At 46.6% G+C, this 16424-nt stretch overlaps 1 protein-coding gene across 1 annotated transcript in view; it reads right to left on the reverse strand.

Annotated features, from left to right (window-relative positions):
• SLC24A5 (solute carrier family 24 member 5) overlaps positions 1–16424 on the reverse strand; it is a 173759-nt gene that overhangs the window by 20419 nt on the left and 136916 nt on the right. The window contains exon 8 of the mRNA XM_063926059.1: positions 7673–7774. Coding sequence (XP_063782129.1) covers positions 7673–7774 — 102 coding nt within the window. The remainder of the gene's footprint in view (positions 1–7672; positions 7775–16424) is intronic.

Below are 16424 nucleotides of genomic sequence, written 5' to 3' on the forward strand. Positions count from 1 at the left end.
CTCTACACCTTTGCATAAGGCTTCTTGGGAAGATGGTAGCATCTTTCAAAGCAATTCAGTACGGCAGACTTCATTCCAGATGGACCTAATCTCACAGGGGGCAGGCATGCATCTCTCTCTTCACAAGAAGATCCGCCTGTCGCCTCAAATCAGAATTTCGTTGACTTGGTGGTCAATCCACAGGAACCTGGCAATGAGGAAGCGGTTCGGAATCTGGGATTGGATCATTTTGACGACGGATGCAAGTCTCAGAGGTTGGGGCGCAGTTCTGGGCAAACACAGGGTAGACGGTCTCAGTGCAAGAGCTATCTCCTTATAAATGTACTGGAACTTCGAGCGCTTCTTCAAGCAGAGCGCCTAGTACGAAATCAACATGTGAGAATTCAATTAGACAAGAATTCTGTCCTGGGCAGAAAATCGCGACATAATTCTATTGGCAGTCTTTATTCCCGGAGTAGACAACTGGGAGGCGGATTATCTCAGCCGTTAAGACATGCATCCAGGAGAGTGGAGCCTACACCCCCATGCCTTCAGCATGGTGGTAAGAAGGTGGGAGGTTACCACAGGTGGACCTCATGGCCACCTGACACAATCATCAACTTCTGAACTATGTCTCCAGGACACGGGATCCAGCGGCAGTAGCAGTGGATGCGTTGTCAATAGGGAATGAAAGTGGGTAATCCCAATAGCTCCGGACTGGCCTTGCAGAAGTTGGTACTCAGATCTGGGGAGTCTCCTAGCGGAGGAGCCTTTGAGGTTGCCGCAGAGGGAGGATCTGTTTTCACAGGGTCCATTCCTGCATCCATACCTGAACAGTCTGCGTTTAAAGGCTTGGCTCTTGAGGCCAAAATTCTAAGGGAAAAGGGTATTCCCAGTTCAGCAATTCCTACTATGATTGCAGCAAGGAAGCTGGTTACGGCAGCTCACTATCATAGGATTTGGAAGAGATACATGGATTGGTGCCATCCTAAGGGTTGGAACCCCAGACAATTCCGTTTTAACAGATTATTACGTTTCCTTCAGGATGGTTTGGAAGGTGGTTTGAGATTGGAATCTTTGAAGGTGCAGGTCTCTGCCCTTTCTGTTTTCTTTCAGCAACGTCTGGCTTCCTTACAGGAGGTACAGACATTCATGTTCCTACCCAAAGTGGTCTCAAGTTTTCACATCAACCAACCTATTGTGGTTCCATCTTTTCAGATGCTGGATGGCGATAATTCGCTGGATGTAGTCAGGGCACTAAGAGTGTATGTACGTGCAACTAAGTCCCTTACACGGTCAGATGTATTATTTGTCTTGTATAATGGACCCAAAAGAGGTTGGCCAGCGACAAAGCAAACTTGTCCAGATGGATGAGACTCACTATTCGTCAGGCTTATGTAGCTAGTGGTAAGAGTGTCCCATTTTGGGTAGGTGCTCATACTACCAGGTCCGTTGGGGCTTCCTGGGCGGCTGTCTTGGGAGGCCCTAAGAGTCAGCTTTGTAGAGCTGCTAAGTGGTCTTCGGCCCATACGTTTAGCCGTAAACGTGTCAAACTTGTAAAAACGAGTAAAGATTCTACTTTTGGCCGTTTGGTTCTCCAGGCAGCACTCCCGTCCATGGGAGTATCTTTGGGACGTCCCCAGCTGTCTGATCTCCAGTGTCCCCTAGTGGATAACAGAGAAAAGAAGATTTTGGTACTTCCTGATAAATCGATTTCTCTGAATCCACTCGGGGACACTGGACGCCCACCTCGGTGCTACCTGCCTGTGTGTTCTTGTCAATTTGATTCAATCTGGTTCTCTACTTGTTAAAGTTAAGAATTGTTAGTTTTCAAATATTACTGGTTTACGTCATGGCATGTATGGTTCCTTCCTGAATATCTTTTTCATGTTTCCTCTTCTCTCCGGACAATTTTCCAAACTGGAGGGAGAGGGCTTTGAAGGGGGAGAAGCCAGCTGTGCACTTCAATTATTTTACATATATTGTGCCTTCTTTGGTCTCCATTATTTACACCCCAGCTGTCTGATCTCCAGTGTCCCCAATTGGATTCAGAGAAATCGATTTTTATCAGTAAGTACCAAAATCTTCTTTTTTCATAAACTAGGGGTCACTGCAGTACACTTGGGATATGGAAGGGGCTCCTCAGTAGGCTGGCGGTGGCGGGGTGAGCGGGTACAGTGTGACTCCACTCACCAGGAGCCGCCGGTAATGGCATCGCCGCTGCTAAGTGTTTAGCAGTGGCGGGACCATTACTGAAGGGGATGGCTACAGCGACTGCTCCTCCACTGAAAAGGAAGTTCAGACGGGGCAGTCTCCTGCTTCCCGCTCTTACATTTTGGGTTCTGACTCGCCCTGATAAGTATACAGGCGGGGTTCAGATACTTTTTACATAGTGGGCGGCTAGATCAGAATATCTGCGTCAGCCTTATTATTACACTGCTGTAATTAAGATTTACAACTGTTATTGACACTCACCCTGTTCACTGTACAGGCGGACTTCACATCAGTATAAGTGCTCTGACTAACTTGTTCCCTACACAAGTGGGGTTCTTATCATTATAGGTGTGTGTAATATATATATATATATATATATATATATATATATATATATATACACACACACACACACACACACACACACACACACACACACACACACAAACATATATACATACATACATACATACACAGTATATATATTTATTTATTTATTTATTTATAGATAAATATTTACAGAGTACAGGACAGGATTGTTTATCTGTATACTAAAGGAAGCACGGATCCAGGTACCCTCTGTGCAATACGCTCTGGGACGCCCCGTACTGAGCGGCCTGGGGGATCCACAGATCAGTCTAGGCCTCTGTGGGCCAGAAACATGGCAGACGTCATAGCTGAGTTATGTCAATCCCAATCAGGCTCTGTCTCAGGAGAGACAGAAACATGGGCAGATGTCTCTCAGACTTGCCTTAATCTTTGACAAAAAGTTACCTCTACCGGTCCTAAACCTGCTAAGCGGTTGCAGTCGCCACCCACTATAATGTTCCCAGGTGAGGAACAGGATTCCACAGATCTTCCTTTAGAGGAAGGTGAAGTGAATAATGAATGGGAGGATACGTCCGTTTGGGAAGAAGAGAAGAGAAATCCGCTACAGGCTCAGTGGTAAGACTATTAGTTGATGCCATACGCCAGATGCTTAACCTTCAGGATGCTACGGTAGCAGAGAGTTTGAGCTCATTCTTTAAACAACAGAAAAAAATAGTTCGCTCTATTTCCTTCATACTCACATTTTGGGGATATTTTAAAGGAGGCCTGGCTTAAACTGGGTTCTAGATTTCAGGCTCCTAAAAAGTCAAGATATTTATATTCGTTTTGCTGAAGATGACACAAAGTCTTGGAAAAACCCTCCTATGGTAGATGCCCCAAGTACACATTTGGCAAAGACAACGGTCATTCTGTCTGTACAGTCTGTATCTTTGAAGGATGCTACGGATAGAAAAACCGAAGCGGTTCTTAAATCCTTATTTACTTTTTCAGGAATTTCACTTAGACCTATACTAGCCAGTGCTTGAGTCCTTAAGGCAGACTGATGACTGGTTAGCACGGGTGGTGTCTGGTATGCAGTCTGATGACCCATTCGAAGCAATTCAACTAGCAGAACAGATCTCAGAAGCGCTCTCATATGTTGGCAAGACCTTACTGGATTCTGCCTCCTTGCAATCACGTGTCTCTGCACTTGCAGTTACCTCAAGGAGATTATGCCTTCGCGTTTGGAATGCTGATGACGTCTCCAAACATACCTTGACAGTGGTTCCCTTTGAGGGGGAATTTTTATTTGGCCCGGAACTAACCAAGATTATTTCAACTACAACTGGGAACAAGAGTCCATTTCTTCCAGTGGCCACTCAAAGATCAAAACCAACTCTGTTTCGATCCTTTTGTACCCAGGGCAGAGGAAGTTTTCAGTGCTTTCAGAGCTTCTCACAATTCCCACGTAGAGGAACCTCCCAGTTTAGAGGAACTCTGGGAACCCATAGACCTGCCATCAAACCTACCGATAAGCCTACCGCATGACTGTTCAGGGCTCGCGGAGGGATCACTGGTGGTTGGGGCCCGGATACTTAAATTCAAGAACATTTGGCTTCAGTCGAATCCAGATCACTAGTTGACTGGGATTCTTAGAAGAGGTTATAGTCTGGATCTGGAGGAACATCCTTCCAAGTGGTTCTTTGTAACCTCCCTTCCTTCCGATCCTTCCAGGCTACAGGCCCTACTTCAGTCCATTGCCTCGCTTTTGGGAAACAAAATGAATCCAGTTCCGAGACACCAAGTGGGACAGAGGTTTTTCTCTAGTCTTTTTCTCATAACCAAACCGGATGGTATGTTTGTCCAATCCTCAATCTAAAGTGTTTCAATCCGTACCTTTCTGTGGAGAAGTTCAAAATGGAATCTATTTGTTCAATCATAGCCTCCATGGAGCAGGGGGAATTCTTAGCATCTACTGACATAAAGGATGCATACCTCCATGTTCCCATTTCAAAAGGCCATCAGCATCTGCTGTGGTTTGCAGTAGGGCCTTGCATTTACAATTTCGGGCTCTTCCATTTGGCCTCTCCACGGCGCCCCGAGTCTTCACAAAAATCATGGCTCACATGGTTGCAAATATGAGCTGTCAAGGAGTAAATATCACTCCATACTTGGACGACCTGTTACAGAAGGCTCTGTCTTGGTTACTTCTTCAAAAGCACTTACGACTCATGGTGGACACTCTTCATTCCTTTGGATGGATCGTGAATCTTCCCAAATTGTCTCTACTCCCTTCTCAGAGAATGATTTTCCTTTGTCTCCTGTTCAACACCGAATCACAAGACAAGGTTCAGGATCTCCAATCCAGGATAAGACCCCTGTTACAGTTACCTCTGGGCTCAGTCCTCAGATGCATGCAGGTATTAGGCAAGATGGTGGCAGCATTCGAGGCAGTACCATATGCCAGATTTCATGCTTTTCCTCTTCAGGCTCAGATTCTCAGATGTTTGTCAAGAGCGGAACCAAATTTGGAAGTACAACTCCTTTGTCTGTCAATCCAGACCTGGCAGTCCCTTTTTTGGTGGACTCACAGCCCCAATCTGTCCAGGGGTGCTCCCTTCACCATTTGGTCGGGATGGTGGTTACCACAGATGTCTTTCTCAGGGGTTGGGGAGCGGTGTTCCAATCTCATCATTTCCAGGGTCTCTGGAGCAGTCGAGAGTCATCTCTTCAGATCAATATCCTCAAATTACGAGCAATCAGATATGCACTGATTCAGATGCAGCTCCTTGTTCAGGGCCATCCTGTTCACGTTCAATCGGACAACGCCACCGCAGTGGCATATATCAACAAACAGGGTGGAACACGGAGTTGGAGAGCCATAAAGGAAGTGCCTCCAGTGGGCAGAGACTTGGATTCTGGCCATCTCAGCAGTTCACATTCCAGGGGTGGACAACTGGGAAGCAGATTTCCTGAGCAGACACACAATTCATACAGGAGAGTGGGAACTTCATCAAGAAGTGTTTCTAACACTCGTGTCTCAGTGGGGAAATCCAGACATCGACCTCATGGAGTCTCATCTAAACAGAAAACTGCCTCGGTAGGGATAACGATCCTCAAGCAGTTCTGGTAGATGCCATGACAGCACCTTGGAGGTTTTGTCTAGGATATGTGTTTCCGCCGTTTCCTCTCATTCCTCGGATACTCCAAAGGTTTCGTCGAGAAGGCCTTCCAGCAATTCTAATAGTGCCGGATTGGCCTCAACAACAGTGATACACTCTTCTTCGCAGCATGGTGAACGAGGAGCCTTATCGACTACCACTGCGCCTATACCATCTTCTTCAAGGACCCCGTCGCCACCACGATTTACCTCGTCTGGCTTTGACGGCTTGGTTCTTGAAACCCGCATTTTAAGAGCTTAGGGTTTGTCTCGTTCGGTTGTGGCATCTATGCTTCAGGCTTGGAAGCTGGTCACTTTCCGAATTTACCATAGGGTCTGGCGTATTTACATTGTGTAAAGTTCCGCCACAGGTCTTTCGCTTTTAACGCCTTTGGTCTTTTCTTCAGGATGGTCTCACAAAGGGCCTTAGCCTTTCTTCGCTTAAAGGACAGGTTTTGGCTTTGTCTATTCTTTTTCAAAAAAGGTTGGCTGTTAATCCAGAGGTCCAAACATTTCTTCAAGGAGTGCTGAGAATTCAGCCTCTATATAGTCCTCCGGTCCCTCCTAGGGATTTGAATTTAGTCCTTATGGCTCTTCAGCAACCTCCTTTTGAGCCTCTAGAGTCTCTTGAGTTGCGGTTTCTTACTCTTAAAGTGGTTTATCTTTTGACCATTGCATCTGCCTGCGATGTATCTGAGTTGGCGGACCTTTCTTGTAAACCTCCGTTGTTGGTGTGTCATGATGATAGAGTGGTTTTGCCTACGAAGCCGTCTTTTTTCCTAAAGTTGTCTCGGCCTTTCATCTTAATCAAGATATTGTTCTCCCTGCTTTTAATCCATGCTTATCTGGTGACAACCATCACTTGTCTTTTTTGGATGTTGTTCGAGCATTACACATATACTTGTCTCATACGGAAACTTTCTGTCAGACAGAGACCTTGTTGGTTCTCATTAATGCTCCAAAGCGTGGTTGGCTGGCAACTAAGAATACGATTTCTCGTTGGGTCACATCAGCCATCCGTCAGGCCTATGTTTCATCTCCTATTCCTGACCCCCTCCGGGCTCATTCGACTAGGGCTGTTGGTGCCTCTTGGGCTGTTCGTGGGGGTGCTTCTGTAGAGTAGATCTGCAGAGCGGCGACCTGATCATCTGTGCATACCTTCCCCAAATTTTACCGTTTCCATACCTATGGTTTGGAGACTGCCTCTGTTGGACGGCAAATTTTGCAGACGGCTTTACCGTCTGCACCTCCCTCCTCTTGTTAGCTTGCTTTGGGATATCCCACAAGTAAGTGCGCAGCGTCCCTCAGATGGATGATGGAGTAATAAGGGTTTTTTTACTCACTGCAAAATCTTTCTTGGAGTCCATCTGGGGGACACTGCGATCCTTCCATTTTTCTTGTCTGGTTTATTTGTTCTAGTTTTTGTTTTGTTCTCTCTCGGCTTTGCTAAACGTTAACTGAGGTAATGTCTATGGAGAGACAGTGTATGGGAGGGGTTAGAGGGGGGAGGAGTTAGTTTTTAATAGATTCTGCGCCAAACTCCTTGCCCACACACTCTAACCCCACAAGTAAGTGCGCTGCGTCCCCCAGATGGACTCTTAGAGATTTTACGGTGAGTAAAAAAATCCTGATTTTGAACAAGGGTCATAAGCAAGGGTGCGACAAGTGTTTTATAACAGGGCATATCAGATGAAATATACATTTATTGGGTAGTAGTGAAAGTAATCATAGAGGCAACAGGTAAACTGTGTGACCTGCCAGCAATCTAATGTAACTATTTTCTATCAATGGTGGCATTATCATTGTTTTATATAGTGTACCGAAGGGGATAAATACAAAGAAGATACACTGCACTGAAGGAATTCAGTTCTGTTTAAATAACAATGCAACTTTCCAGTCATAGCAAGAGAGATTATACAAGTTAGTCACATCCAGTGAGCCTTTACAGATGCTGCTACATTTATCTACAACTGTAAGTTATGGTTATAAGTATAAAATATTGTTCCTCACCTTCTCTTGCCACAAGCACACTGGCAACAGTGTCCGGTATACTTGTTCCTGCAGCTAGTAATGTTAAACCCATCACGGTGTCTGGGATGTTCAATGTTTCACCTGCAATTAATCATTGTTTGACAGTTTTCAGGATGAAATATAAAAATTTGCAAAAAAACAACAACATTGTTTTGTTTTATCTCCCCCAAACATCATAATAATACATGGGCGGAATTGGGTAGCAGTTGATTTACCGACGGACACAATACCGACGGTCATAATTCCAACAGCCATTGACCGACAGTCAAAATACTGACACGGTCACAATATCAACATTCATTATACCGACATGTTTAAAATGCAGACAGTCAGAATACAGACTTTTGAAATGCCGACATGCGTTTAAAGAATTTTGCCCAAAAACAGACTTGGTCAAACTTTACCATCCCAGTGGACCTGGGGGGAGAATATAATAATGTGCCCGAAGCATGCCGAGCACAGCGAGCCATGCGAGAGGACGCGGTACACTTACACAGTGTCCATGTCGACATTGACACAAAACCCCCCAGAAAAACCTCATGTTGGTATTTTGAAATATTGGCATTTCAAATGGCGGTATTCTACGTCGGCATTTTAAACATGGCATAATGAATGTCAGTATTTTGACTGTGTCAGTATTTTGACTGTTGGTAAACCATACTGAGCCCACGGGAATTCTATTGTTTTTTCCACCGGCAGCCAGCAGATGGCGCCCAATGGAGTTATTCATTTGTAGCTCCAATAGGGCGTGATCAGCTGCCGGTGCAAGCTGAAATGCCCAAAAAGTGCCCCTTTTTTGTGTGCTCAAACGGTTGTGACCATTAGTTTGGTCGGTTTTAGCCGCTTTACGTGGCTAAACCAACCTTTCTGTGCGCGATCAGCGTGAAAAAAAGCTCGAATTGTGTCCTGTGATCTCCTGTCACTTCAGGGCACTCAAAACAATGGAATTTCTTATAATTTGTTGAATTTTTATGTGTCAACCACTTAACTGTTGACTAATTGACCATCTGATGTCGACCTTGAGTGTCTATATACTGTCAATCTTTTAATCAACACCCGAACCTTGAAGTGGTGACAAAAACATTCAAGATTGAAACTACAATATGTAGTGCTATTACTCCTCATATCATGAGCTCCCTTGTTATTTTTGTTAATATTAACCTGAACTTACAACCTAATTTGAGGACAATGACTTTTATGTGGTAATGTACAATGTTCTCAATATTTCAATACAGTCATCTTATTTTACTTATTATATAATAATTAATCTATGAATAATTTTATATCCATGTACAAACTAATGTATTGTAATACCATTTACTTATACAGTAGTTTAGCAAAGAAATTACGCAAAAAAATTCACATAAAAAGGTTATTATTGTGCTGTAGTTCTACTAGTGTAAAAATGTTTTTTGCATCTGGTTGTTCCAAGAAAACACCTAAGATGAACGATTACATGGCTTTGTGTAGTAAGCAGATGGAAATGTTCAAACTAGGTGACCAATTCTTAAAAGTCTTAATATTGTTCGGGATTGAATCCCGGGATCGGAGCTTAAAGGGATGATCTGGCAACCTTACCGCCAGCCCGCTCCCTTCCGCCCAGTGAACGCCTCTACCTGTCAATCAGGCAGAGGCGATGGCAGGGCTGAGACAGCAGTCGGCTGTCTGGCATGTGCCCGCAGGCGCAAGCACAGTTCAGACCTGTTCAGCTGCTGTGCGAAAAGGTCTGATTTAGGCCCCCTATGGGTAGCCTAACAAACATATCTTCTTACAAACTAGATCATCTACAACTGGGAATCAAATGAGTGTGTACCTTCAAGTTTATTGAAGTGAAGATGGATAAGATCTGGGCATTTTACCCTCCCCTGCGTCAGGAAAGCTTATACCCCTTTCACACCGCAAAAATAACCCGGTATCGACCCGGTATATTGGTGGGTCGTGCAGTGTGAAAGGGGCCATGGACAAATTCCCGGGTCGGCTGACCTGTTAATTCAACCCAGGAATAAAGCAGTGTTATTCCCGGGTCAAATACTGGGTCAGGTGCAGTGTGGATGGGTTGCCGGTTCGATGCAACCCGGGACCCGTTCACTGCATAGGAGGCGGCGCGGAGATGATCTCATCTTCCAGTGCTGCCTCTGCCCCTGATGCCAGCTCTGCCCCAGCCCACGATAGCAACCTGACCCGGCATATTACTTGGTTGAGGTGGCAGAAGAGACGAGGATATAATTTTAAAGAGAAGATCTGGACATTAGAAAACCTCACCCTAACCCTGGGCTGATTAATATTCACTGTAATACAGGGATGTTTTGATTATCACTGACACAATAACTACTAACTGCCAAAGAGACTTAACTTTAAATATGCGACTGCCCTTTTCTCAGTCAGCCACTAGGGTACACTGGGGTATATACGGGTGGCTATAGGGAGCCTGGCACTTTAAATTTTAAAGAAGTGTGAAAACTCCTCTCCGTCTCTCCCCCATCAGTCCTCAGTTTTAGAATTGTGCCGAGGGAGCCGGCCACACGTCTCCTTTTTGTTTCTTGGCCTTCCCTACTTATGTCCAGGTACCTGGTTCTCCTTGGTGCACGAGAGAGGGATTAACAGCGCTTATATGAGAAGTGCTGCTACCCACATCAGAAAGCCACGGTCTAATCGCTCCAGCGTGGCCCAGACGGCAGTGGTTCTCAGACCTACAGGGTCTCTCGATAGAGCGTCCTCTTCTACTTCCGCAGCGCCCAGACCTCCTCATTCAGGGCCATTGTGGCTACCAGGATTTGGCCCGGCTGGCTTTGACGGCGTGGCTCTTGAATCTTCACTCCTGAGGCCCAAAGGGTTTTCTGAGGCGGTCATTTAAACTATGTTGAAGGCACGTAAGCCGGCGTCTGCTCGGATTTACCATAGGGTCTGGAATTCTTACTTTGCTTGGTGTGCGACTAATAATTATGACATATACAAGTTCAGTACTGCCAAACTTTTGGCCTTCCAGCAACAAGGCCTGGACTTAGGCCTTCATCTGGCCTCCCTCAAGGTGCATATTTCTGCCTTGTTGATATGGTTTCAGACAAAAATTGCGACTCTGCCTGATGTTTATACATTCACTTAGGATGTGTTACGGATTCAACCTTCCTATATCCCGCCTGTGGCTCCTTGGGATTTGTTGGTTGTTCTGGATGCCTTACAAGAGTCTCCGTCTGAACCTCTTGAGTCTGTGGACCTTAAGTGGCTTACTCTGAAGGTCCTGTTTCTGCTGGATATTGCCTCTGCTAGACGGGTTTCAGACTTGGGTGCCTTATCCTGTCGGTCACCTTTTCTGATTCTTCACCATGACCAGGCGGTTCTTAGAGCTCGCCCTGGTTATCTACTTAAGGTGGAGTCATCGTTCAACCTTAACCAAGAGATTGTGGTTCCAGTCTTTACCTTTCCAGGTTTGTCCTCCAAAGAGCGGTCTTTGGATGTGGTGCGGGTTCTCTGTATTTATGTGAAGAGAACTCCTTCCCTTAGGAGATCTGATTCTCTTTTTTGTCCTTTTTGGTTTTCATAAACGTGACTGGCTTGCGAATAAGCAGACTCTGGCCAGATGGATTAGAATGGTGATTGCAACTGCTTATGTACAGGCTGGCCTTCCAGCTCCTGCTACCATCAAAGCCCATTCTACTCGGTCTGTTGGACCTTCTTGGGCGGCCCGCTGTTGTGCGACCCTTGAACAATTGTGCAAGGTGGCTACGTGGTCCTCAGTGAACACGTTCATAAGGTTCTATGCCTACGACACTTCCGCCTCCCAGGATGCCTCCTTTTGGAGCCGGGTTCTTGTGCCTGCTACAGTGTGTCCCCTCCCATGAAGAATTGCTTTAGGACATCCCCGATGTTATCCCTGTGTCACAACTGAGGGCCTGAGCTGACGGGAGGCAGCCTCAGTTGTAGGGGCTGAGATGTACCGGAACCTGGGAGGTTGTATCAGACCCCTGGACATGTAAGTAACATGAATAATAACTGCCCGAAGGCGTGACCACGACAACTTGGATAAAAGTCAATGATGTTTATTATGACAACTCCGCAACACAGCAGCAGTAAAAGAAAACGTAAAAGTCAGCAAAGAATAAATACAGTTCCTGGGTACTACAGGATGGCAGGAGCCACAGGGCACTGGTAGTGTGAGATAGTTCTTATAATCTTCTAGATGGAAAGTCCTTACCAGGCCCGACTGTAGCAATGGAGATAACCCAGGATTGTACCAGCTGGTGTTCCAGGAAAAGCTGGGTTGCTGAAGATAAAACGGCTGCTGTGGATACTGGCTGGAACCAGACTGTTGTTAGCACGGAGTGGATACTGGCTGGAACCAGTTAAATAATAAATGAACTTGGGAGCGATGAAATATGAACTGAAATGTAGAACTTGAGAGCGGAGAAATAATAATACCGGTGGAGAGTGGTAAAGTGTAGAAAGGACACCGGCCCTTTAAGAGAAGCTGTACTCTGCTGGAAGCAGGTAATGTTGTAGCTGGAAACAGATGAATCCACAATGGATTGGAGAGTCAGGCTACACCGCAGGTGGAATGCTGGTGCGGGTCTCTATGGTGGAAGTCTTGAGACAGGAGCTGGAACCTGGAAGACAATCACAGGAGAGAGACAAACAGGAACTAGGTTTGACAACCAAAGCACTGACGCCTTCCTTGCTCAGGCACAGTGTATTTATACCTGCAGCAAGGAAGGGATTGGCTAGGCAATTATGCAGATTAACAATACTGATAACAGATTGGAGGAAATGATCAGCTGACAGAATCCAAGATGGCTGCGCCCATGCAGACACTTGGAGGGAAGTTTGGTTTGTAATCCATGTGGTAATGAAAACAGTAATGGCGGCGCCGGCCACTGGAGACAGGAGACGCCAGGCTGACAAGTGCACATCCAACCACGCGGACACAGCGGAGGCCGCGGCTGACGTAATCGCCACTCTGACACTCTGCATGCAGAAGCTCAGGGACGGCGGCGGAGGCCGCGGGAGACGCCATGCCAGATGTAATAAGGCGTTACTGTGACAGCGTCTCAGAGAGACAGGAGAGGATGCAGGAATGTGAACATTAGGATAACAGATGGGATCCGGTCCTGGAGCGCTGAGCCAGCCTTAGGAGACATCTGATGGGTAAGAAATGGCGTCCAGATACCCGGATCGTGACACCCTGTGGAACCCCAGTGTACCCCGCTGCAGAAAAGGAGATTAATGGTAAGAACTTACCTTTGTTAAATCTCTTTCTGTGAGGTACACTGGGTTCCACAGGGCGCCCACCCTGACGCACTTAGCTTCTTTGGGTTTGTATGGCATTAGCCACTGATACCTTCTACTGTCATGAGAATGTTGTGTATGTAGCTACTAACGGTTGTCATCTCTCACCTGCTACTGCATTGGACTGGTTAACAAAACTGAGCTCCTGTGCACGGAGGCGGGGTTATAGAGGAGGTGGCGCTAAGCATCCTGGGAACAGTCAAAGCTTTTAGCCTGTTGGTGCCTCGGATCAAGATCCAACTCTACACCCCGACGTTATCACTGTGGAACAGAGTGTACATCGTAGAATGAAAGATTTAACAAAAGTTAAGTTCTTACCATGAATCTCCTTATATACAGTATAGATTTATTTCTATAGGGGATAATATATATATATATAATAAGAATTTACTTACCGATAATTCTATTTCTCGTAGTCCGTAGTGGATGCTGGGGACTCCGTCAGGACCATGGGGATTAGCGGCTCCGCAGGAGACAGGGCACAAAAGTAAAAGCTTTCGGATCAGGTGGTGTGCACTGGCTCCTCCCCCTATGACCCTCCTCCAAGCCTCAGTTAGGATACTGTGCCCGGACGAGCGTACACAATAAGGAAGGATTTTGAATCCCGGGTAAGACTCATACCAGCCACACCAATCACACTGTACAACCTGTGATCTGAACCCAGTTAACAGCATGATAACAGCGGAGCCTCTGAAAAGATGGCTCACAACAATAATAACCCGATTTTTGTAACAATAACTATGTACAAGTATTGCAGACAATCCGCACTTGGGATGGGCGCCCAGCATCCACTACGGACTACGAGAAATAGAATTATCGGTAAGTAAATTCTTATTTTCTCTGACGTCCTAAGTGGATGCTGGGGACTCCGTCAGGACCATGGGGATTATACCAAAGCTCCCAAACGGGCGGGAGAGTGCGGATGACTCTGCAGCACCGAATGAGAGAACTCCAGGTCCTCCTCAGTCAGGGTGTGCCCCTGACCAAGTAGCTGCTCGGCAAAGTTGTAAAGCCGAGACCCCTCGGGCAGCCGCCCAAGATGAGCCCACCTTCCTTGTGGAATGGGCATTTACATATTTTGGCTGTGGCAGGCCTGCCACAGCATGTGCAAGCTGAATTGTACTACACATCCAACTAGCAATCGTCTGCTTAGAAGCAAGAGCACCCTGTTTATTGGGTGCATACAGGATAACAGCAAGTCAGTTTTCCTGACTCCAGCCGTCCTGGAAACCTATATTTTCAGGGCCCTGACAACATCTAGCAACTTGGAGTCCTCCAAGTCCCTAGTAGCCGCAGGTACCACAATAAGCTGGTTCAGGTGAAACACTGACACCACCTTAGGGAGAAACTGGGGACGAGTCCGCAGCTCTGCCCTGTCCGAATGGACAATCAGATATGGGCTTTTGTGCGACAAAGCCGCCAATTCTGACACTCGCCTGGCCGAGGCCAGGGCCAACAGCATGGTCACTTTCCATGTGAGATATTTCAAATCCACAGATTTGAGCGGTTTAAACCAATGTGATTTGAGGAATCCCAGAACTACGTTGAGATCCCACAGTGCCACTGGAGGCACAAAAGGGGGTTGTATATGCAGTACTCCCTTGACAAACTTCTGGACTTCAGGAACTGAAGCCAATTCTTTCTGGAAGAAAATCGACAGGGCCGAAATTTGAACCTTTATGGACCCCAATTTGAGGCCCATAGACACTCCTGTTTGCAGGAAATGCAGGAATCGACCGAGTTGAAATTTCTTCGTGGGGCCTTCCTGGCCTCACACCACGCAACATATTTTCGCCACATGTGGTGATAATGTTGTGCGGTCACCTCCTTCCTGGCTTTGACCAGGGTAGGAATGACCTCTTCCGGAATGCCTTTTTCCCTTAGGATCCGGCGTTCAACCGCCATGCCGTCAAACGCAGCCGCGGTAAGTCTTGGAACAGACATGGTACTTGCTGAAGCAAGTCCCTTCTTAGCGGCAGAGGCCATGAGTCCTCTGTGAGCATCTCTTGAAGTTCCAGGTACCAAGTCCTTCTTGGCCAATCCGGAGCCACGAGTATAGTTCTTACTCCTCTACGTCTTATAATTCTCAGTACCTTGGGTATGAGAAGCAGAGGAGGGAACACATACACTGACTGGTACACCCACGGTGTTACCAGAGCGTCCACAGCTATTGCCTGAGGGTCTCTTGACCTGGCGCAATACCTGTCCAGTTTTTTGTTCAGGCGGGACGCCATCATGTCCACCTTTGGTCTTTCCCAATGGTTCACAATCATGTGGAAGACTTCCCGATGAAATCCCCACTCTCCCGGGCGTCGGAATGAACACTGCTGACAGTGCTATCACCTGATTTTCCGCCCAGCGAAGAATCCTTGCAGTTTCTGCTATTGCCCTTCTGCTTCTTGTGCCGCCCTGTCTGTTTACGTGGGCGACTGCCGTGATGTTGTCCCACTGGATCAATACCGGCTGACCTTGAAGCAGAGGTCTTGCTAAGCTTAGAGCATTGTAACTTGCCCTTAGCTCCAGTATATTTATGTGGAGAGAATTCTCCAGACTTGATCACACTCCCTGGAAATTTTTTCCCTGTGTGACTGCTCCCCAGCCTCTCAGGCTGGCATCCCTGGTCACCAGGACCCTTCCTGAATGCCGAATCTGCGGCCCATTAGTAGATGAGTACTTTGCAGCCACCGCAGAAGAAACACCCTTGTCCTTGGAGACAGGGTTATCCGCTGATGCATCTGAAGATGCGATCCGGACCATTTTTCCAGCAGATCCCACTGAAAAGTTCTTGCGTGAAAACTGCCGAATGGAATCGCTTCGTAAGAAGCCACCATTTTTCCCAGGACCCTTGTGCAATGATGCACTGACACTTTTCCTGGTTTTAGGAGGTTCCTGACTAGCTCGGATAACTCCCTGGCTTTCTTCTCCGGGAGAAACACCCTTTTCTGGACTGTGTCCAGAATCATCCCTAGGAACAGCCGATGTGTCGTCGGAAACAACTACGGTTTTGGAATATTTAGAATCCACCCGTGCTGTCGTAGAACTACTTGAGATAGTGCTACTCCGACCTCCAACTGTTCTCTGGACCTTGCTCTTATCAGGAGGTCGTCCATTTTCTTTGAAGAAGAATCATCATTTCGGCCATTACCTTGGTAAAGACCCGGGGTGCCGTGGACAATCCAAACGGCAGCGTCTGAAACTGATAGTGACAGTTCTGTACCACGAACCTGAGGTACCCTTGGTGAGAAGGGCAAATTGGGACATGGAGGTAAGTATCCCTGATGTCCCGGGACACCCTATAGTCCCCTTCTTCCTGGTTCGCTATCACTGCTCTGAGTGACTCCATCTTGATTTGAACCTTTGTAAGTGTTCAAATATTTCAGATTTAGAATAGGTCTCACCGAGCCTTCTGGCTTCAGTACCACAACGTAGTGTGGAATAATACCCCTTTCCT

Source organism: Pseudophryne corroboree, chromosome 6 (genome assembly GCF_028390025.1).
Source record: "Pseudophryne corroboree isolate aPseCor3 chromosome 6, aPseCor3.hap2, whole genome shotgun sequence".
Classification (NCBI taxonomy): Eukaryota; Metazoa; Chordata; class Amphibia; order Anura; family Myobatrachidae; genus Pseudophryne; species Pseudophryne corroboree.